Raw genomic sequence first — 24,073 nt, forward strand, 5'->3', positions numbered from 1 at the left:
ACTTCAGCCAAATAAGAAATGAATGAAGAAACTTTCAAAAGGATTGATGGTGAGCACCAAGTCTGTTAAAACATAAGACTAAGACTAGAACAAATGGACAGGTTATTATTACAGAAACAAATGTAACTATTATAAATCCAGTATTGAGAAATGTTAGAAATTTAAAGAGCTGGGAGAAGAGAAAAGAAGGTAGAAGGTAGTATAAATATACTGACTACTGCATTTTATCTCTAGAGGTACAGAAGCTACAAAACACACGTATAGAAATATTCGCTGCTGCATTATTTGTAAAACAAAATATTGGCAATAACATAAATGAGTATCAGTTATAAACTGGATAAATACTTTTAAAGTATATCTAAACAAGATAATAAAGTGTCCATTAAAAACATTAGGCTATTTTCTAAACTGATAAGGAATAATGTCCAAGACATAATGCTAAATTAAACAAAAATCAAGTTGCAAAGCAGCGAGGAGAGAATGCTGCAGAAGGAAGGAAGGAAGCAAACAAGGAGAGAGGATGGTAAAGAAAGAAAAGAAAGTTGATAGGGTCTCAGGAAAATCATGGATGAAGTTATAAATGACATATCACTTTATAACAGAACCTGCTCTTGAAGGGGGAACATGGGAAACTGAGTTATGGGAATGAGAGAAAGATAATATGCTTTCCAGTGTACACATGTTTATGCCTTTTGAAATGTGCATATGCTGCATATGTGGGTGCTGAGTTGCTCAGTTGTATCTGACTCTTTGTGACCCCCATGGACTGCAGCCTGCCAGATTCCTCTGTCCATTGAATTTTCCAGGCAAGAATATTGGAGCTGGTTGTCATTTCCTACTCCAGGGGATCTTCCCAACTCATGGATTGAACCCATGTGCCCTGCATCAGCAGGTGGCTTCTTTACCGCTGAGCTACCTGGGAAGCCCCGTATATACTGTGTGAATTATCTAATCAAAAAAGATGAATTAAATAATTTTGTTGGTCAAACATTACATGTTTTGGCCTGTCTCATAATAGTTTAATGAACCAGAAGGAGATAAAGACAGCCCAGAAATCTTCCCTGGATATAATAAAGGTCAAGGAACCCTGTTTGGGTAAAATTGTGTGTTGGAGAGTCGTGTGTGTGCAAAGATCTACATCAAGTCAACACGAAAAAGGTCAAGTAACTTCATCCAATGAACACAAAGCAAAAACAAGACCCAAAGGGACACAGGCAGAGCATTTCCAATTAGGGCAAATGGATAAAGTGGCCAATTTGACCCTTTACTCCATTCTATACACGGAGCCCAGGTGAGCTGCTGAGCAGTTTGAGGTAATCACAGAAAAAGGGTTCCCTTGATACTAAAATGAAACCCATTTCCACTCTCACATATTGTCTCTGGAAGATCACCATGGAAACCCAGGCTGGTCAGGCAACCACAACTAATCAAAGACAAATTTGTTGTAACTTATTTACTGTTTTCTTGTGTGAAACCTAGAGACACCTCTGCTCTGAAAAGTGCCATATCTCTGGATCCCAGAAGGGCTATCTTCCCTTTCCTGTTTTGATTGCTTCCATCCAATAAATGGTTTTGCTTTAAAGACTTCTGTGTCAAATATTTAATTTGATTGGCTCCACAAAGGTTAAAAGGAAATAATAAATGGGGCTCAGTGCTAAAAGATATAAGTTCTCTCAGTAACTCAGACCTAACTGGCCATCTGTTGGAAATTGCTATAGTTATTTGGCCCCACTCCATCTCTAGAGAGCTGTTTGATTCAGGATTTTATGGAGGTACAGGAGTGATTGAAACCCTTTTATGAAATGAAAACCACACATAGTTTACCATACACTTAACCACTTAGCTTTAGCATAATTATATAAAACTCAATATAATGAAGATGGGGTTATAAAATAAATACCCTATCTCTATTCATAAAGATGTAATGAAACTCCTTATTTCAGCTAAAGAATTTAGCTAAAAATCTATTGGTTTGGTTTGGATTTTTCCACTTATACTTTTTAATTTTCATTTTATTCTCAATAGCATTTTGTCCCTCCTTTATCTGCGTTAGTATGTCACTTCATAGTGTATCAGTGACCTTATTACTTGAAAAAAATCATTTCTCCTAAAGATAATTGCTTATATTTCACTATAGAATCTGAGTTTTTACCAACCGTACTTCTAAGGAGACCCTGGTTTCCTTTCTGCTCTCAAAAGTGACTGCAACTGGTTACTTATGACCAGTGAGTGATCTGACAGATTTTCCAGCCTAGGTTAGGCACTCTGCATTTCCTGCCTACTTGCCTCATTTTGCTCTGAAGGCCAAGAAGGGAAATGTTATATCTTGGGTCCCAACAGAACTGTCTAATTGAAGTCTGAAGTAAAACATAATCCCCAGAGGGATGAACCACAGAGTCTGCTACTTGCTGTATAAAAGTATGAAACGGCATTATCTGTAATCTGTAAAAGGATACTGTGGCTATTACTATTTAGCTATTGCGTATACTATAAAAAAGTTGATGAAATATCCATTTAAAGTATCCAAGTTATCCATTTCTTTCTATGTAAACAGATATAACCATAGCCAAAACTTAATCCATTTACTGGCTATGTAATATTTCATCTAAATACTAATATTTCAATAAAACAGATATTAGATACATACACATATACACATATGTGTGTGTGTGTGAGTGAGTGTGTGTATGTGTGTGTATCTTTGGGAAGCAAAACTAGAAAATCTAATTTTAATCTTTGGTTATCAACAACTCTATACAATTATGGTTTGATTTATCAGGGGTAAAACGAAAATTTAGGATAGAGATGGAAAACTCCATTCCACATTTGAGCACAGTTTCTAAGCTGACTCAGTGCAACCTTCATTTAAAAGGGGAGTCATAAAAGTTACTCTTCCCTTCTTTGACCATTTATCTTTTACCTGCACGGAACAGTGATCATTTAATACAAAACAAAACATCTCATACCTGACTGCAGATCAAAATGTCTTTCATATTTAAAAAGAGAAAATTATATTTAGGGTGAAAGTGTTGAATAATTCCTGAATAGCACGTTCAGTCTTTGTGGTGACTTTTAAGTATAAATCACACATTTTTAAGTGTTTTCCATGTAAATTCCATAAATAAATTTCCATGCTTTCTTTTATTCATTCATACTTGCTTTATAAAGTATAAGATAAACATTTAGCTGCAATGGTTTTCTTAGTGTAAGTTATTGGAATGATCAGTGTTCTTCACAAACTGGAAGTTGAAAAGTAGAGTGGGGAAATATGTGTGTGTGTTTTGAGTGATGTCACCAAGGCAGTAACATAGATTGTTCCTGACTTCACTCCCTGTCACAAGAGGGACTAAAAATTATTCAAGAACAAGACTACAGACTACATTAGAAGGTTATGTTGACCACCTTGCCTCCTCCCTAGTTCATCACAGCACTGCACAGAGAGGTCTCCTCAGAGTGTCTGGCTCCTCCAAGAAGAAAAGAGACCCCAGGGGAACACTTGGCCCTCCCCCTGCTTTGTGGGAATCACTACTCAGATCTTAGCCCACAGAGGATTACATGGGAATCTGTAGGGCTCAACCGGGAATCTGACCATTACAGAGAAAGGAAGAGGGGCTTGCAACAACCAGCACAGGGATGTTTACAGACTGAGTTTGTACTTGCAGTGTGCGAGTAGTTATCCCAATCCACAAATTTGCTCATCTGCAAAACCAGCTTGGCAGCACACTCTGACCAAGAGACTCAGTAGGGAGCAGATCTGCTTGGTTCAGATTCTCAAAGAAGGAGTGCTGCCATCCCTGGAGCCCATGTGCAGGCAAGGCACTAAGTCACACCCTGCCTGGTCAGAGGGGCTGGTGAGAACACCACGAAAGTGTTCAGCCCAGTGGTGCTCAGGCACAAAGGCAGGTGGGCAAAACCAATCACTCCCAGAGCAGAGCCAGTACTGGGTATGGAGAATTTTCATGCTACACATGTGCAGGGGAAATCATTTATAGCCAAGGCTGAGGGTAACTCTTGAACCTTTCCTACCCAGAGAACCTATCTGTGAAATTGAGAGTTGCCTTAGATTGGGCCCTCTCCTTCCCACCCAGGTAAGGAAGCTGAGACAGAGCTCCACTTACCCTCTGTGGCTCCTGGCACCATGACCAGAAGGGCTGGCAAGAACATGTGGAATCTGTCTGTGCAGCCAAACAGTACTCAAGCCAAAAAAGGGCAACCAGAGACGATAGTTAGAACAAAACCAGGGGATTTGATCAGCAAGGGAATTTGGGGCACAGGTCAGCTTGAGTCAAAACAACCAGGAGCTTTTCCAGTTTTAAAGCTGCTTCTTCTATTGTACCTGGACAGGAAAACTGATTTGTAGCCCAGCTCATTACTAAATATGGTTTCAGGCATGCCTAATTAGGGAAGCTTACCAGAGCACATGGGGAACCGCATATTCAAGAGTCCTGGTTACAGTGGCACTTAAGCCAAGACCACAGCCCATGGCTTTCCCCATCTGCACAGCAAAACCAGTGGCCTCACCTGACCCAGGAATTCAGTGCACACTCTTCCATGATTTGGGTCCCCAAACAAACAATCTTAATCTTGCTGCTCTGTTAGGGGAGAGAATCTAATTCACAGCTCCTTCTACAGCTGAATATAGTGCTCAGTCTCAACCTTCTAGTGAGCCTGTCCAGAGAATCCAAGCAATGGCCAAGTTCACACCACAGCCTCAGCCTCGCTGTGAGAGGGAACTGAGCCATCAGTCCTGCCCAACTGTTCTCAGCCAGTGGCACACTCCCAATCCTCTATCCCTGAGTTTGAATGATTTGCTTCACCAAAATACAGACCATAATAGTAGACCCCACCTTCCTAGTGACAATATCAGCAGAAACACCCAAACTGAATTGATTGCTGAAGATTCATTTCTGCCAAAGCAAACCTATAAAGTCTGGAAAAGGAACCCCATTGCTCAAGTATACAGATATCGATGTAAGGAACCAAGGATCATGAAAAGCGAGGTAAATATGACACCACCAAAGGAGACTGTGTGCTCAGAAGCTCAATGGTGTCTGAGTCTTTGCAACCTCATGGACTGCAGCCCTCCAGACTCCTCTGTCCATGGGATTATCCAGGAGAGAATAGTGGAGTGGGTTGTCATTTTCTCCTCCAGGGAATATGCCGGATCCAAAGATCAAACTCACGTTTCTTATGTCTCCTGCACTGGCAGGTAGATTCTTCACCACTAATGCCACCTGGGAAGCCCATCAAATGAGACTAATTAAGCTTTAATAACTTATCTTGGAAGAACAGCTTTGACAAACCTAGACAGCATATTAAAAAGCAGAGACATTGCTTTGCCAACAAAGGTTTATCTAGTCAAAGATATGTTTTTTCCAGTAGTCACGTATAGATGTGAGAGTTGAACTATAAAGAAAGCTGAGTGCTGAAGAATTGATGCTTTTGAACTGCGGTGTTGGAGAAGATTTTTGAGAGTCCCTTGGACTGCAAGGAGATCCAACCAGCCAATCCAAAAGGAAATCAGTCCCGAATATTCATTGGAAGGACTGATGCTGAAGCTGAAGCTCCAATTCTTTGGCCACCTGATGAGAAGTACTGACTCATTGGAAAAGACCCTAATGCTGGGGAAAATTGAAGGCAGGAAGAGAAGGGGAAGACAGAGGATGAGATGGTTGGATGGCCTCACCGACTTGATGGACATGAGTTTGAGCAAGTTCCGGGAGTTGGTGATGGACAGGGAAGCCTGGCGTGCTGCAGTCCATGTGGATGCAAAGAGTCAGACACGACTGAGTGACTGAACTGAACTGAACTACTGATCTTAAAGAAATGGAGGGCTTTCCAGGTGGCTCTAGTGGTAAAGAACCTGCCTGCTAATGAGGTTAGGCATAGTAGGCACTGTTTCGATCCCTGGATGGCGAAGAGCCCCTGGAGAATGGCACGCAATCCACTCCAGTATTCTTGCCTGGAGAATCCCATGGACGGAGGAGCCCGGCAGGCTGCAGTTCATGGGGTCACACAGAGTCAGAGACGACTGAAATGACTTCGCACGCACACACGCACACAAAGAAATGGAAATCTATGAACTATCAGACAATGAATTGAGAATAACCCTCATAAAGAAGTTTAATGACCTACAAGAATGCTTAAAGACAGCTAAATGAGATTAAGAAAACAAAAAAATGAGACGATTGACAAAGCAATAGAAACCAAAAAAAAGCAAAATTTTACAACATAGTAACTGAACTGAAAACACAAAGCATAAACAACAAAATCAAAATAAATGGGACTACATCAAACTAAAAAGCTTATGTACAGCAAAAGAAGCCATCATCAAAAGGAAAAGAAGACTTACAGAACAATAAAAAATATTTTAAAGCCATATTTCTGATAAGGAGTTGATATCAAAAATATATTAAAAACTCATACCATTCATGCACAAAAAATCACGGCAAACGACCCGAATAGACATTTTTCCTAAGAATATATATTAAATGGCAATGGGTACATGAAAATACAGTCATCAGAGCAATGAAATTTTAACCATAATGGGATGTATTACTATATGCCTGTTGGAAAGTCCATCATCAAAAAACTGATAACAAATGCTAGTATGGATATGGAGAAAGGGAACCCTTGTAATGTTGTTGGAATGTAAGAACGACCACCTGGCCTAGCAATTCCACTCTGGTAGCATATTCAAATAAAACAGAGACATTAACTCTAAAAGATATCTGCACCCCAATGTACATAGCAGCATTATTTACAGTAGACATGGAAACAACCTAAGTATCTGTTGATGGATGAAGAAGTTACAGTGTGTATATACATACCTTCCCGACCCAGAAATTGACCCAGGGTCTCCTGCATTGCAAGCAGACTTTTTACCAGATGAGCTACCAGGGAAGCCCCTATGGTGTAGACACACACACACATATAAACACACAAATATACACACATAATGGGCTATTACTCAGCTATAAAAAAAATAAGGAAATTCTACAATTTGTAAAAACATAGATGAACCCTGAAAATATTATGTGAAGTGAAACAAGTCAGAAATACAAATATTGTATGATCTCACTTTTTGTGGAATCTAAAAACAAAAACAAACTCACAGAAAAAGATCAGATATGTGGTTATCAGATAAGTAGGGTAGGAGAAGAAAAATTGGAGAAAGATGGCCAAGACATGTAACAGTCCTGTAATAAATGCACAACAGTATGACCATAGTTAATATTGCTATATGCTATACAGAAAAATTGTTGAGAGTAAATCTTATGAGTTCTCATCAGAAAGTTTTTTTTAATTTCTTTTCTTCTTTTTATACTTTATGAGATGTTACTCAACAGATGTTAGTTGACCCTATCACTTCACAAATGTAAATCAAATCATTATGCTGTAGGCCTTAAACTTACACAGTGATGTATGTCAATTATTTTTCAGTAAAACTGGGGGGAAATGTTAAGTATTAATGCACAAAGCTATCTTTAAAGTAAGAATACTATTCACTTTGCGTTCTAAGAGAATTGTTTGGATATTTCTAAAATGAAATTAAAAACATGAGTTATGGTTTTTTTAGTCTCTGGAAAGAAAATGCAGATTATGTTTTTCCATCATAAATCTGTAGTTTTGTATAGCATCATTCACATTTATACCTTCTCATATCAAACACAGTGTCTGGACAAAATAAGAAGCTAGTATATTTGGCAAGCAGAAATAAATTACCTGATTCTCAGAGCAAACATTAAGGCAAATTCAGGCAATTATATTCCTTTTCTCTTCTATGTCAATATTCTATTGACAATGACAAATACACTGACTCCTAGGATCAGGGAAGGAAAGAAAAAGGAAAACTATAAAGCCAAATAGAAAACTAAATCAGAAAGAAGGCTTATGAGAAAATATGAATAGAATCATAAGAATTAAAACTTTAGTAAGAGTTTTAATGAGAGACTTCTGGGACAACATTAAATTCACCAACATTCACAGTGTAGGGGTCCCAGAAGGAGAAGAGAGAAACGACCTGAGAAAATATTTGAAGAATTGATAGCTGAAAACTTCCCTAACATAGGAAAGGAAATGGCCATCAACAAAGTTCAGGAAGCACAGAGCCCCAGGCATGATAAACCCAAGGAGGAACACAGTGAGACACATAGCAATCAAAAGTTCACAAATGGATAAATAGACAATAATAGCTATTGTTTGCCATATCAATGACTTGAGAAAATTGTAAGGTTATAGTATATATTAAAAGAAAGTGAGAAATTATTAATGAAGCAATATAAAAACAATCTCTACTACAGAAAAAGTATTCACTGATAAGTAAAATAAAAACCAGAGTCAACCAAGTGAAAATTGCTAATAAAATTTAGAATTCAAGACTTGTTTGTTTCTGTAATTCTATTATATGCATTGAAAAAACTGACCTCATACCATCTATGTGACAAAAATTTGGTTCCAATACATTTTGCAACGGAGGAATTAGCTAATGGGATATAAAATGAATAGAGACACTGTTGCCTGGAAAAAAATTTTTTCTTTTAATATTTTTGGACTGTTTCTAATTGTACAAACCATCATATCAGTGCCCAAAGAGAAAAATAATAGTTAATAAGAAATTATTCTTTCTAACATAACTTGGACCTTGGAGCAGTGGAGATTATTAGATGACATTTGGGAATTTTTCCTGCCTTTAGATTCTACTGAGGAAAAATCTGAGGACCAGAAAACCTTAGTTTTAATCTAGGTTCCATTTAGTCATTGTGCAACATTGAACTTCACCTCTTTAGTTTTCATCTTTACTAAAACGAACATTGTTACACCAGATACCTCTCTACAGATATAATCTTCTTGTTACACAACTTTCACTAAATAAATTCAAAGATGTGGAAATTACAGTAATTATTCAAGTGATTTGATTAGTATCATCTGCCTATTTAGGTGACCTGGGTGAATATAATTCTTTTTTCCTAAATAGAATTTTCAAATGTGCGTGTTAGTCATGTAATTCTTGAAATTATCCTTTCAACTACTTCTGGATAGATAGCATCAGACACAAAGCAGTTCAGCCATTCAAGAGGCTATGCTTCTGCCCTGCCTGCAATAGTTAAAATTTTTTTCTTTTATGAATGTCTGAATTAATTATACTTCTTATGGTATCTACAGTCCTATCTTTATACACACCCCCATTTGCTTACTTTTGCCATTGAAACCATGAAGAAGTGAATACCTTCTACATTAACTATAATATACCTAACCCATGTATGGTTCTCTCTGAAACTGAGGTTTCATTTGCTAAAAAAAAGAAAAAGAAAAAGCCAAGGGAAAATAAACACCTGTCTTTTGGTGAGTTCATTGCTAATTGTATGTTCAATACAGAAAATGCATATTTACCAATGTGACAATAAGTAACTTAAAGAATAAACATATATAATTCCTAGATATAAACTGTAAACTTTATCATTCAATTAATTTTTTGAGCTGTTATCTAGAAATGGTGAACTCCTGAAGTAATCAGAGCTTATCTGCAATAATTAGATGATATGTCCACATAAGTTCATTTGTCCCCAGAGCAAAAGAAGGTCAAACTGGAGGTATGCAGTTACTGGAGCAACACTGTCAGATCAAGCAACAGGGATACATTCTTGTCCGAGGTACAAAGCTAAGCAAAGTCAATGTGTCTGAGCAAAATGTTCTAGACCATTCTGTTCAGTGCCCAGTAGAATTAAAATGCAAGTCACACATATAATATTTAAATTTCTAGTAGTCAAAAGTAGAATAAGCTGAAGTTAATTTAGAAATATACTTATTTAAACAAATATATGCATATTACCTTAACATGTAAGGACATTTTAAAAATTGAAATATTTTGTATTTTTGTACTATTAATAAGTTTTTAAATCCAGTGTAAATTTTACACTTGCAGCATAGTTTCATTTGGATTAGATACTCGTAGAGTACTTGATCGGAGAAGGCAACGGCAACCCACTCCCATACTCTTGCCTGGAAAATCCCATGGACGGAGGAGCCTGGTGGGCTGCGGTCCATGGGGTCGCTGCGAGTCAGGCACAAATGAACGACTTCACTTTGACTTTTCACTTTCCTGCATTGGGGAAGGAAATGGCAATCCACTCCAGTGTCCTTGCCTGAAGAAACCCGGGAACGGGGGAGCCTGGTGGGCTTCTGTCTATGGGGTCACACAGAGTCGGACACAACTGAAGCGACTTAGCAGCAGAGTACTTGATAGCTACATATAGCAATGATTATAATAGGTGGCAGAGGTCTAGACAACAGTCAAGACCACCTATATTAATTATGCTCCTCCTCACTAAACTGCTACACACACACCACATCTTCCCACCTCTAACATCAAACAAAGATATCATCCCACAGATTTATGTATGTTGAGGCAAGTTGTCCCCTAACCCTAGGTAGACACACATAGAAAAGTTTTCTACCTTTATTCACTGGCCATCTTACTTTAGATACATAAAGATAATTTTATGACTTAATAGTCTTATTTGACTCTTGAAGATAGTAATCTTCCACTCATTAACTCAGATATACAAATAAGATTTTATTTTTCTATAATTCATATCTGTTTCTAGAGTTTCATTATTTCTGAGTCATTAGTTTGCGTCAATCAATTATCATTGGGTGCCTGCTGTGTGATAAATTTTGTAATAAGTATTAGGAATGCTTGATCCTCTATTGGAGAACACATTCTCATGGAAGGGACCAAGTAATTGTGTGTAATGTATGGCATGCTGCAAAAACAGAAAGTTAATTCTTTCTCTCTAGGATGGAGTTTGAAGGCTAATATAGATTAGGTACTTTCTGACAGTGCCTACAACACAGATAGTGTCTAGAACTGAACAAATGTTTGGTTTTTCAATGAATAAACAACAATAGAGGAAGGTAGCTCATTCCCTGTCAGGTACCCACTGAAACATAAACATCACGGCATCTGGAGTCTGCTGTCATCACTCCCTCCAAACTGTCATCAACTGAGTTATCTGCTTCCCTGAATCAGTTGAGATGTCTACTCCCTGGCCATACAGTCCATGCCATCATCCACCACCAAGACTTCACATCAGCCACACGTGCATGTGAGGTCTACTGCCTCTCACTCCATGGCACCTTCCCAGGAGCAGATACATACTTAGGTGTTCTTCCATGATTATTTGAGGTTACAGTATTTGATGGGACTACCTGGGATTGCCCCTTGGCTCTCATGTCATAGTGCTTCTAGGTTTCTAAATGAAAATTGGAACAGATTCACTATTATTTTTAGATACACACATATATTTGGCGTCATCTCTTTCTCCCTTATCAAGTGTGTACCAGGAAAGGAGTAGGTATTGAAAGGTTATTGTTGAATCACGCGAATACACCGGGATTCTTGGCCCCCGGAGGAGAAGAATTCAATCTGGGGCCAGAGACGAGGCTTGATCGCTCAGAGCTTTTGTGTAATAAAGTTTTATTAAAGTATAAGGGAGCTAGAGAAAGCTTCTGACATAGGCATCAGAAGGGGGCAGAAAGAGTACCCGCTTGCTAGTGTTAACATTGAGGTTATATAATCCAAAGAATGTCTGGAGGTTGCAAAGACCTCATCAGACCCACTCCCATAATTTACATCTTAAGGTAACACTGTCCTCAGGCAAGATACATCCTTGTAAAGACCAGGTCTACTCCCATAATTAACATTTTAAGATAACAAAAGGTTGAATCCAAAGACTGTCCTTAGGCAGGATACATTATTGTTAAATAATCCTAAGGAATGTGGAGAAAGAAAAAAAAAAAGCGTGTCCTTTCTTCCTCCTTGAGAATTCCAGACCCCTCTCTCCTTGGGGACCCCTAGACTCCCTATCAACTTGCCTAGGAACTGACTCTCTCATTCCCCCCTTTTCTTTTAGGAGAATTATGTTGCCTAGGGAAAAGGGGCGTCGTTCTCATTCCATAACTACTTCCTAGCTGACAAGGGGCGTTGTCCCTAAATTGGTGAGGCAACATATTCTCCTAATCCTCATATTGAGGATATCTGATCCAGGGGCCCCAAATAGTAGCTGGAGGAAGCTACAGCAGTAGCAGGAGTTTGAGCAACCATTTGTAACTTAAAAGCTTTCATGCGGCTAGAAACAAATCCAGTTATACAGTTACAGATGCAGGGAGCAAACAGCAAAAACACAACATTCAGAATCATAATTAAAAGTCACATTATGTCCATAGTTAAAGTGCAAAGTGTTGCACCAGTCCATTTTAGGGTTAGTAAATGTCATCAGATGAAGAAGAGGCATCGCATGTGATTGTTGTCGAAGGTATTCACAGACTTGGAGAAAGTCTTTTCTTTGAAGTGGGGATGTCCACCACGGGAAGCCTTCCACTGACGAAGAGGGGAGCACTCCGCAGACCCAGCAGTTTATCTTTTAGATCCTCCCAAGCTGCATAGTTTAAAGTTAGGAATTGAGAACAATCGTGATCAGGTGTTTCATTTTCCTTCTCAGGAAAGAAAGTGGCAGGATTTAAATTTCTACAAACTTTAAGCTTAGTTACTGGTCCTTCTAACAACAATGACTGATACTTAAGAAGCCTACTGTCTGTCATCCAAATATTAACCTTAGAATTTAAGATTCCACTCACATCATGAGAAGTCAGTACAGTAAGGTTTTGTCCATTAATTATTTTTAAAGCTTCAGGTGCTAATAAAGCCGCTGCCCAACTACATCTAATTCTCTGCTTAGATAAGCAATAGGTTGCTGGTGAGGCCCTCAGGGTTGTGTCAAAACTCCCAATGCCACACCTTTTCTTTCAGTGACAAACAAATTAAATTCTGACCCTGTGGGCAAGCTCAGAGCTGGAGCTTGCAGGAGAGCAGTCTGAAGAACCTTAAAAGCCTTTTGAGTTTCTGGAGACCAAACCAGTTTGTCGGTTTGGGCCTGCTGAGTTTCAGCTATAAGTTTATATAAAGGCCGGGCAAGTTTTCCCTAACCCGGAATCTAAATGCGACAGTAACCTGTGATTCCCCCAAATCCTCTCAATTGTCTTAAAGCCATAGGTAGGGGGTGATTTAGTATAGGTTTAATTCTCTCAGGGCCTATGGCCCTAGTCCCTTCTGATATGATTAGGCCCAGATATCTAACCGATTGTTGACAAAGCTGAGCCTTTTCTCTTGATGCCTTGTAACCACAGTCTGCCAGAAAGTTTAAGAAATCTTTTGAGGCTTGCGAACAAGCTTCCTCTGTCTCAGCACAGAGCAAAATATATCATCTACATATTGTAACACCACTGCTTCAGAGCTATTAAAGTTTTGTAGATCCCATGACAAACTTTGTCCGAATAAGTGAGGACTGTCACAAAATCCCTGGGGCAAAACTGTCCAGGTTAACTGAGAAGCTGGCTGCGTAGGGTCTTCAAAGGCAAATAGGAATTGACTTTCTTCCGCCAAAGGCACTGAATAGAAGGCATCCTTTAAATCAATTACTGAGAAATATTTGGCCTGTTCAGGGATTTTCAGACAATAGAGTATAAGGATTAGGCACCACGGGGTGTAAAGGAACTACAGCCTCATTTATTATTCGTAAATCTTGAACTAGTCTCCATTTACCATTCGATTTCTTTATACCCAAAATAGGAGTGTTGCAAGGACTGTTACAGGGAATTAATAGTCCCTGCTCCTTTAAATTTTCAATGATGGGTTTTAACCCTTCCTTAACTTCAGGCTTCAGTGGATACTGCTTCTTATGTGGAAATACGTGTGGGTCTTTGAGCTTAACAACTACAGGAATAGCATTTTGTGTTCGACCCACAGATTTTCCATCAGCCCATACTCTAGGATTTACATTTTGTTCAACTAAAGGGAGAGAAAGGGAGGGCTCCATATTCATGAAAACAGAGGCATGGACCTTGCTCAGTATATCCTTTCCCAAAAGGGGTGAGGGAGATTCTGGCACAATCAGAAACTCGTGTGAAAACAGCACAGAATCCCAGTTGCAAGATAAAGAATAACTGAAATAATACCTTTCGGCTCGTCCAGACAGTCTCATTACGGAAGCGGATCGGGAAGAAAGTGGGCCAGGGGCTTCAGTAAGCACAGAATAAGTTGCCCCAGTATCTAAAAGGAAATCAACGGATTGGCCCCCCACAATTATTAATACCCGGAGTTCCTCAGGTGTAATTAGGACGGGAGCTTGTGTGGGGACCCCCGGGCACCTTCAGTCCTGATTGTCTTGAGAGTCCGACCCGGGAGACCTACGCCTCTGGGGTCAGTCTCTCTTCCAGTGTGGTCCTTTGCAGACCAGACATGGAGCCGGGGGCGGCTTAAATGCCTGAGGGCAATCCCGCTTGAGGTGCCCCTCCTTTCCACAGTAGTAGTAGCAAGCCCATCCCTTTTCACCTGGGCCCCTCTGGGCATTTTTCTCAGGCTGTTTAAGAACGTTTTTCATAGCCATGGCGAAGGCTTCTGCCTTTTCCTTTGTCTTTTTTTGCCTTTCTTTCTTTTCCTCATATTCCCTACCATAATAGACTGTCTGAGCCAGTTGTAACAGAGTATCTAAAGACTGATTTGGTCCATACGCCTGTTTTAATAGCTTACCGTGGATATTTGGAGCCAACTGAGTGAGAAATCTATCCTTTAAGATCACTTTTCCCCCTTCACTTTCAGGATCAATCTCAGTGAATCTGCGAAGGCCTTCTCTCAGTCTATCTAGGAATCTACCAGGAGCTTTTTTCTCTTCCTGTTCTATATCTGCCAATTTGCCATAGTTTAAAGACTTAGAACGCGCCTGCCTAAGTCCTTCAAGAATACATCTAACAAAATGACTCTGATTCCATCTTTCTTTAGCTGTGTTGTAGTCCCAGTCTGATTCTATAGTTGGGACCGCCTGATTCCCAGTGGGGAGGGCCGCTATCTCGTTCTCCCTCTTTCCTACTGATTCATTACCAAGCCACTCATCTCCATAAAAGCAACCGCTTTTCTCAAAACTCGACTCTGACTCAGGAGTCAGCGTTTGTCCCAAGATCACATCCTTCCAAGTGAGGTCATAAAGCAGAGTAACACCTTTAAAAGCTCTAATATATTTTTCTGGGTCCTCTAAATAGTCTCCCAGATCCTCCTTGATTCTTTGTATTTCTTGATAAGAAAAAGGCTTATTAACTCTCACAGACTGATTATTTCTCCTGGTGGGTGTTTCATAAAGAGGCAACAGCTTGTGTGACTGTTCCTCAGTCTCTCTGGCTGCTCTGCGCATATGATCCCAGGGATAGATTGGAGAAACCTGTTTTTCCTCTTCTCTTTGTCTCCTGTCCTCCATCTCATCTTCGATGGTCTGAGTTTCTACTGAAACCAGAGTAGTCTGAGGTCGTACTGAGAGAGGAGTAGTTTGGACCTCCATGTGGGCAGTTTGAATCCCAGTTTGGAGTCCCCAGCATGGGGGCAGAGTAAGAGGACAGGAGGGAGCTGAAGATTTCATGCCCAAATCTATACCCTTAGGACATAAGTCTGGCATATTTCGCAGAGAGAAAAAGGGCAACACATATGCTACTTCTACCCATTTCCCTTGTTCCTTACAGAACCGGTCTAATTGTAGAATAGTATTATACTTAAGAGACCCTCCAACTGGCCACCATTCGCCGTCCTCCAATGGATACCGTGGCCATGCAGTATCACATAGGAAGACCAGGTGTGTCTTCTTTTAAGCCCTGGGGATCAAATCTATCCCAGTTTTTTAGGATACAGTTCAAAGAAGTGAGGCTGGAATTGTTAGCTCCCATCTGTAAGAGAGAAAAAAAGTGACCAGCAGCATTTTTTCTGGAGGCATCCCTCCCTGCTCTAGATGGGGGTGTAGACAGACGTTACACCAAAAGCTTTTCCTTCCTGGTCGGATTTAGTCTGTCCCTTACTGACGCAGGCGCCATACTCATCCCTCCCAGTTCTACCACCGAGATGGGGTGGGGATGTACCAGGGGTAGACTTGATAGCATCCCTACTTGACGTCCAGCTCTTCACCTTTAACCTTGCTTGCCTCTGATGTCACCCAGGGTGAATCAGAGTAACCTTCCGGAATGCCTCCCAAGCTAAGACTATTGGGGGAAACATTCGTCACCTGAGTGCCTGTGCACGACCCTGAGTATTTCCTGACCACAATAAGACCGACGCGAACATAAAACAGATGTTCTTTCCAAGCATCACCACACCAGTATAACAGCCTCCTCTGATTCACTAAGAGCCGGAGTTACCAAAGGGAAAAAAACCCATTGCAGTCCCAATCTGAGTAACCTTTAACCTCAGAGATGTTCTGGGAGTTAGAGCTCCATCTAGCTTCCGAACTTTCGATTCCTAGCGAGGCTAGGCGCTTTCTTGACTACCAATCCAAGTTTGGGACCTAAGCCACAGTATACAGTAACAGTATAGATCACAAGTCCCTTGAAAGTCTATGATCTGATAGATTAGGTTAGTACTTCTAATTCCCAAGGAGTTATGAAATGGTCAAAGAGACCGAAAAGTTTGACCAAGAAAGGAGAGTTTGGTCCACACGTTTTGCCCATTTCTGGTCGGTTCCCGAAGGAGACATTGGGTGCCTCTTGGCATTGGCAGGTCGGTATAATGCCCTGACAGGTTTCTGTCATAAGCCGTATGAGATCACTGTGGAACCGCAGAGCAGGGCGCCTTACTTGCTTCACGCAGGGCCTGCCATTCATTCACACAAGCACACGGTAGAGTTAGTACGGCAGAAAACTGTGTTCGCTAAGAGAACAAAGAACTAAAGCTCCAAGCTTCCTTACCTTGTCCTGAAGGATCCCGGACGAGCCCCCAGAGAAAGCTTCTGACATAGACATCAGAAGGGGGCAGAAAGAGTACCCGCTTGCTAGTGTTAACAATGAGGTTATATAATCCAAAGAATGTCTGGAGGTTGCAAAGACCTCATCAGACCCACTCCCATAATTTACATCTTAAGGTAACACTGTCCTCAGGCAAGATACATCCTTGTAAAGACCAGGTCTACTCCCATAATTAACATCTTAAGATAACAAAAGGTTGAATCCAAAGACTGTCCTTAGGCAGGATACATTATTGTTAAATAATCCTAAGGAATGTGGAGAAAGAAAAAAAAAAAGCGTGTCCTTTCTTCCTCCTTGGGAATTCCAGACCCCTCTCTCCTTGGGGACCCCTAGAGTCCCTATCAACTTGCCTAGGAACTGACTCCTTTAGTATCATGGCACAGATCTTCTTAGAACCCTCAACCACATATAACTTTCTTACCAACCCATCTTACTCAGAGAGGATTTTGATCTCAACTTCTGCAGGGACAGAACAGGGAGTTGTTGATAAATCATTAAATGAAATATTTTAGTACAACTTCTTAAATGATGCATGGTTTTCCTTTACAATCAATCACATTCAACTTACAGAATCGTATGCTTTAGAAAACAGTACTGTTTTTCTTTCTATTTTATCTGTAATGGCTGAATTTGTTAATATGCTGAGGATAAATAGATGGATAAAACCAGCAAAACAGAAAACCATGTTAACTCACGCTAATTTTTTTTACAAGGGGCTATACTTTCTACTCCAAAGAATAATGGATGAGAGAGAAACACACTATTCATTTGAACACAATAATCTGCTGTGGAATACACAAAATATTCGTATACCTTATATTCTTCCTTAATTTCTTTACCATATGTATTGCACTGTAAGTATATATTATGCTATACTCCTGGGTTTATGTACTTTTCCCGTTAAAAGTATTAAAAAACACAATCTAAATATGATAAAGATCAGAGGGGCTTAGATATTGAAAAGTGAAAGTAAGAAAAACTTTTGAAAGAAATGAAAGTGAATGTTGCAGCTCCAAAGGAACAGACCTAAGGAAATCCATGGCCTGCGCCATCAGGACAAAATGGAAGAATAATTAAAACAAGAGATGGATACACTACAGCCATCGTCTGTTCTAAGGGGACTGAAGTGTGCTATGGAAGACTGAGGGTGCAGACATAACGCTGCCACAGAAAGAAAGGCACTACTCAGCAGCCAGTCTCATCTGCAGGACCAAGCAATAAGTATATGTGTCACTTTAGTGACACAAATTTTACCTTCATAATAATGATGTCCTTCCTTCCATTTCTTAAAGATACTACAAATATCACACTTCACTGCATTTGGGCTTCCTCCGTGGCTCAGTACTAAAGAACCTGCCTGCCAATGCAGGAGATGTAAGAGACGTGGGTTTGATCCCTGGTTTGGGAAGATCCCCTGGAGGAGGAAATGGCAACTCACTCCAGTATTCTAGCCTGGAGAATTCCATGGTCAGAGGAGCCTGGCAGGCTACAGTCCATGGGGTCTCAAAAGAGTCAGATACAACTGAGCAACTGAGCACACACATTCATACCAAGCAAACTTAATGCCTTTTTTTCTGAAATAAATTGCAATGCTTATCTATATCTACTCTATCATTACTTTATATTATTTGGAATCTAAGTAATACACTTAGAGTAAGATGTTTTAGTACTTTAAGTTTTTATGAAGTCTTTTCCCCTATAAAATCATTTAGAATTTGAGGTCCACTGCAATACTATCTTTTTCATGAATTTCTTCCATAATGGTGGTACATGTGTTCTTAAAAATAAATGGAAATTCAAAAAATGAAATTCCATTTATTTTTAAGAACACATGTACCACCATTATGGAAGAAATGACTCTATATTTAAAATTCTAATACATTTAATGATTTCCATTTTTGCAGCACTATACCCTTTAGGTCTATCTTTTTGAATTTGTCTAAAGCAATACTACACAGTAAAGCTGTATTGTTTAAATAATAACTACCTCACATAATTTAATTTGTAGCCATAGAGATATAAGCCTCAAAATGCTGGGTTTAGAACAACCATTATCTTTTCCTATTAATGTTTGGCCCTTTATATCCATCCTTGAATGAGTCATTATCTTTTTAATGATTAAAAGCCATAGATTTTTTGTTTTCCTAAAATCTTGAGGTTGTTGAGATGATAAAGATGGTACTTGATAGTAATATGACTGGGGTATGGTCAGGAGATGTAAAATAAGAAAGAAGAATGTGTACATAAAAGCATTAGTCATGGAGTGAGCAGAATAAGAAATTATTTGACCTGTGGTGGATTCATTTTGATATTTGGAAAAACGAATACAATTTTGTAAAGTTTAAAAATAAAATAAAATTTTTAAAAAAAGAAAGAAAAGGGAATATCAACAATATCTAGCCAGAGTTCTTATCTACTTGAAATGTCAGCAAATTCTGAGAAATGAGAAATAATGGTGACTCATGTCCCCTAAGGAATGCATAAACAAGTTTTTTGTTTGTTTATTTTAGGCTCCCACCGGCCAGTGTCCAGACCAGTGTGGCAGCCCGGTGTCAGCCCGTGGGAAGGTGATCAAGGGCAGCAGGACCATTCAAGCTCCTTCTGGCCCATAAACCAGCATTTGAATATCACTTTGGAGTTCACAAAGTTCATTTAACACCCATCGACTCCTTTAATCCTTTCTAAGTAAGGTAATATTTTCATTATCCCCAATTCACTGATAAGAATACTTGGTGAAATTCATACAGGGTCACACATGTCAGATAGGAGGAACCCAGATTCACGGACTCCAACCCAGATACCTTCTCCCATACTCTGCTACCAAATTGCTATCAGCTGACCTAGGAATCCTCTTCTTTTATAATTAAGTTACAGCAATGACTCCAGAAAAGCTAACAGTGTCTATAATCTAAGAACTTTAGTCTTGACTTTGTTGATAAATTTTTTCCAGAATTTTTAAGTGATGTATACATTTTGTTATGTCTTCTGAGAAACTCATTGTTACTCCTCTCATTCCAAACAAAATAAGGATCCTTCCAACTGAGCAACACATACTGAGAATTTTTTTTAATTTCAAATTATAATGTAAGAGCAATGCCAGTTAAATATATATATATATATATATATATATATATATATATATATATATATATATATATATAGGAGAAGGAAATGGCAACCCACTCCAGTATTCTTGCCTGGAAAACCTCATGGACAGTGGAGCCTGGTGGGCTGCAGTCTATGGGGTCGTAAAGAGTCGGGCACAACTGAGCAACTAATGCTTAAATTACTTAATATATATATGTATTCTTAGAATCTTAGTTATACTTTCTACCAGATGACAGAGAGACAAATAGAAAATCTGCAGTTTATTCAACTCATTGGTTTTCATCCAGCTATTTTGTACTGGCAAGGTCTACACATAACAAAAGACTTGATTCAGCCAACTTGGTAGCAAAAACAAGAAGTCATATTGGTCATGAGTTATGCATACCAAATCATAACTAATGAGAATTTTGCTAATCAACTAGTTGTCAAGGAGCCTTGAAAACACAGCCTAATCAGCACACAGCAAAGTTCCTATATCATAGATGCACTTGCCTATTTCAAAGAATTCTATAGCAATTGTAGGAAAGAGAAGTCTATTTTTGAATGCTAGCATGTATTGGAAAAAATTCCAGAATGATTAAGTCTTCTGGCATGTATTTTAGCTATTACAGCTGTTTGCAATATATATGTGCTACATCTATATTTGAAATCTCTGCTGTTGCCATTCACCATCTGTCCAAAGATGGGTGAAAATGCCTATGTTTTTTTGTTCATTGCTTATGAAACTGCACATAGCAATTTGCCAAACCTGTATTATTTTTCTTAGTCTTTTTCAAGCATCTAATCAATATCTTAGAAATGTTAAAGTCTCTGACAACTGAAAATATAGTTTACTTTTAAAATTAGTAGAGGACTCGGATATTTTTCACAGTAATTTTGACTATCAAATTATTAACTATTTAATAATGCCCTGGTTACCCAGAACACTGCCTTCTAAATCTCAAACCTCTGGAATACAAAAGGGAAAAAATCTAAAAACACTAAAGACAGTGTCCAAGTCCTACAGCCATAAAACAGTCCCTTATGAGAGCCGATTCATGGGAAAAGACACTGATGCCTGGAAAGATTGAGGGCATAAGGAGAAGGGGGTGACAGAGGATGAGATGGTTGGATGGCATCATCGATTCAATGAACATGAGTGTGAACAAACTCCAGGAGATAGTGAAGGACAGGGAAGCCTGGCATGCTACAGTCCATGGGGTCACAAAGAGTCGGACATGACTGAGCAACTGAACAGCAACCATGAGTGGGAAGTAAAATTGTTTAATGTATTAACTATATAAAACAATCTGCTGCTGCTGCTTAGTCACTTCAGGCCTGTCCAATTCTGTGCAACCGTATAGACCATAGCCCACCAGGCTCCTCTGTCCATGGGATTTTTCTAGGCAAGAGTGTTGGAGTGGGTTGTCATGCCCTGCTCCAGATCTTCCTGACCCACGAGGGATCGAACCCAGGTTTCCTGTATGCAGGCAGATTCTTTACCACTGAGCCACAAGGATAGCCTATAAAACAATCTACTTTATATCATCTATACCCGTAAGTTTAAGCCATGTAGACTGAATTAGATTCCAAAAGTCAAACCCAAAGGTTTCTTTCTTCAATAAAAATCCCCTGACACAAAATCCAAAACAAAGTTCTATTCCACAGGAGATGCTCCTTATGTACACACAAATTTAACTTTGATGAAGCAACTGAATAAAACTGAAATTTAAAAATCAGAATTTTGAACACTTAGTTTCTTCTGCCTCTGTAGAATTGCTTCTGAATAAATGTCATAATGGAATAAATGCTCCTCAACATCTCAAGTTGATTCTGTGTCTTCAGAGTTAGTCTTTTTCATAACAGATGAATCATTCTCAAGACTCACTGGCAGATTGGTCACTAATCCATTTTTCTCTATATATATTATGTAATGGCATATTCATTAAGGTATTCTCATCCTCAAATCACTTATACCACAAACATTTTCTAGGATTGCATTTTAAATGTCAACACTTGTAACTGAAGACTCAACATGCTTCAATTTAACTTTGTAAGTAGACAAGCCCCTTTTTCCCGAGTATTATAATCAGGTACTCTTAAGTTTCACTTAACCTAGTCAGAAATATAACCATGCTTTCCATAGAAGACAATCAACACACAGGCACTATTCTTCGTTGCCAATTTTGTAAGGGTAGAAGGGCTTATTTGGCCATCAATTTACTGACAGGCTATATCTATCTGATAAAATACAATTTAAAACTTGTCTTCCTTTTCAAAATTCAGGGATTTGCATTTTAAAGGTCAAGACATATTTGCCCTTTTAAACATGCATTTATTTATAACTATACTGTCTTTATGAGCCTTGGCTCCAGAATTATTCAAGATTTGACCAACAAGATAAAATACTGCATTAAATATTTCTAAAAATTGTGCATCAAGTGAGGATAAGAAAGAGTTCGATTTTCTCATATATACTATAGTAGGGTTTTGCTAGATAACAAATTTAAAAGATCTGCAGCTCCCGTTTACAATAACTCAGTGTTGACTGTAGGCCTCTAAATCACTTCGTATGTGATATGGGGACCTAGCATAGTGACTTAACTAAAAGGGCAACACAAATCTTTGCTGAAACAAACTGCGATATACATGTAAACAGACAAATGATAGTACAGGATAATTGGTTAAACAGAAGTCAAATAGATTGTTATGAGAAAACATAAGATGAAGAAACTAATGCTGAATGTGAAGTGAAGAAGGTTTTCACCAAAGGAGTTGCATTTGAACATATTCGTGAAACATTTATTTAGAACCTAAGAATTTTTTTTTAAAAAAGCCCAACTTCATAATATATGATATCAGTTGACTTTGTGTAGGGATTTCTTTTACTTTTCTCCCTTCAAGTTTCTGCTTATCATCATTAACTGCTTCTGAGGGTGTAGCTTTATTTGTTATTGTTGGAGTCATAATCATTATTTTATCCAAGACATCATGCAGTGAGAGAGTTTAAGAGGGAGGACAAGAAAAGCCTCCATGTCTGTAATAGTGGTTACAAAGCTTATCTGAATTATGCTTCTACAGAACCTGCTCACTTTTTATGCTCAATGCCAACCACAGATTAGAAGCAAATCTCATCACTGACTGCTCGGAATTCATCAAGGCATTGCCATTGCTTGGATTAAAATCCAAACCCCTGTCCAGGGCTTAAAAGGTCAATGATGAAATGCGAGTTACCTCCCTCTGCAGCTTCTTGGCTTACCTCTCCCAGTTTACCAAACTCAACTAATAATGACTTTCTGACTGTGTTTCCTTTTCCTCTGCCTGTCAAAATTTCCATTTTAGTAATATTTTAAAGAGCCCTGGAGCAAAGTCGCCTGGTTGGAAACCTGATTTCAACACTCCCTAGATGTGAAACCTCTAAACATTTATGTAGTCATTCCAAGTCTCAATTTCTCCATATAAAATGGGATCCTTTATGATTGTTGTGAGGATTAAATGAAATAATATATGTAAAGTTCTTAAAACATTACCTGTCACCATAAATTAGCTTTTATATAGGTTATCTGTCATGATTATTTTGTTATTTTCAAAAATAATCAAAAATACTTATTGAATGAATAGATAGGTCTTGTTACTAGTTAGAGAAATGGACTGGACTCGCATAGTGAAGAGAGCATGGCATTTGGAGGCTGACAAGCATAGATTTGAGTTAGAGTTTGCACTTTCCTCTCTATCTCTCACACCCACATGCATACACACAAGAGGATATGTCAAGGAAATCTAAAGCACAGATGTCTGAAACCATTGCAAATACACGTTGTGTCCTTCATTCACTCTTAAGACCTGGAGTATGTTAAAGAAAAGAAAGAGGCAGTTATTGTGACAAAAGTTATATTACCCTCTGTACCCTCAGTGGAAGAAGGCAGGCAATGTGTAACACATTAAAGAACGCCATGTAAACATGTTTTAAATGAATATATTTCAGAACATAAAGCCACAGGCGAGGCTCCTGTACTAACACAAAACATTCCTGTCACCTCCTTGGCTGTGCAGCCTTCTGTGAGCTCTCAGACCTTTGCGCTCTTGCCGCACAGCTATGACACCACTTCCCGTGCTTCATATGCACACAGCATCCTCCTCGTCCCCTCAC

General features: G+C 39.0%; 1 protein-coding gene across 1 annotated transcript; it reads right to left on the reverse strand.

The window, feature by feature from the left end:
• Positions 1–11,462: 11,462 nt before the first annotated feature.
• On the reverse strand, positions 11,463–15,639 carry LOC129630284 (uncharacterized). The gene is made up of 2 exons (XM_055550794.1): positions 14,017–15,639; positions 11,463–12,440 (listed from the first exon to the last, which is right to left on the reverse strand). Exon 1 carries the CDS (start codon positions 15,501–15,503, stop codon positions 14,262–14,264), a length of 1,242 nt encoding a protein of 413 aa, XP_055406769.1. The 5' UTR covers positions 15,504–15,639; the 3' UTR covers positions 11,463–12,440; positions 14,017–14,261.
• Between the last annotated feature and the right edge of the window lie 8,434 nt (positions 15,640–24,073).

This window comes from Bubalus kerabau, chromosome 16, assembly GCF_029407905.1.
Source record: "Bubalus kerabau isolate K-KA32 ecotype Philippines breed swamp buffalo chromosome 16, PCC_UOA_SB_1v2, whole genome shotgun sequence".
Lineage (NCBI taxonomy): Eukaryota > Metazoa > Chordata > Mammalia > Artiodactyla > Bovidae > Bubalus > Bubalus kerabau.

Bases quoted from the DNA above. Each gene is read 5' to 3' on its own strand.
- LOC129630284 (XM_055550794.1), bottom strand. From the start codon at position 15,503: ATGCCAGACTTATGTCCTAAGGGTATAGATTTGGGCATGAAATCTTCA.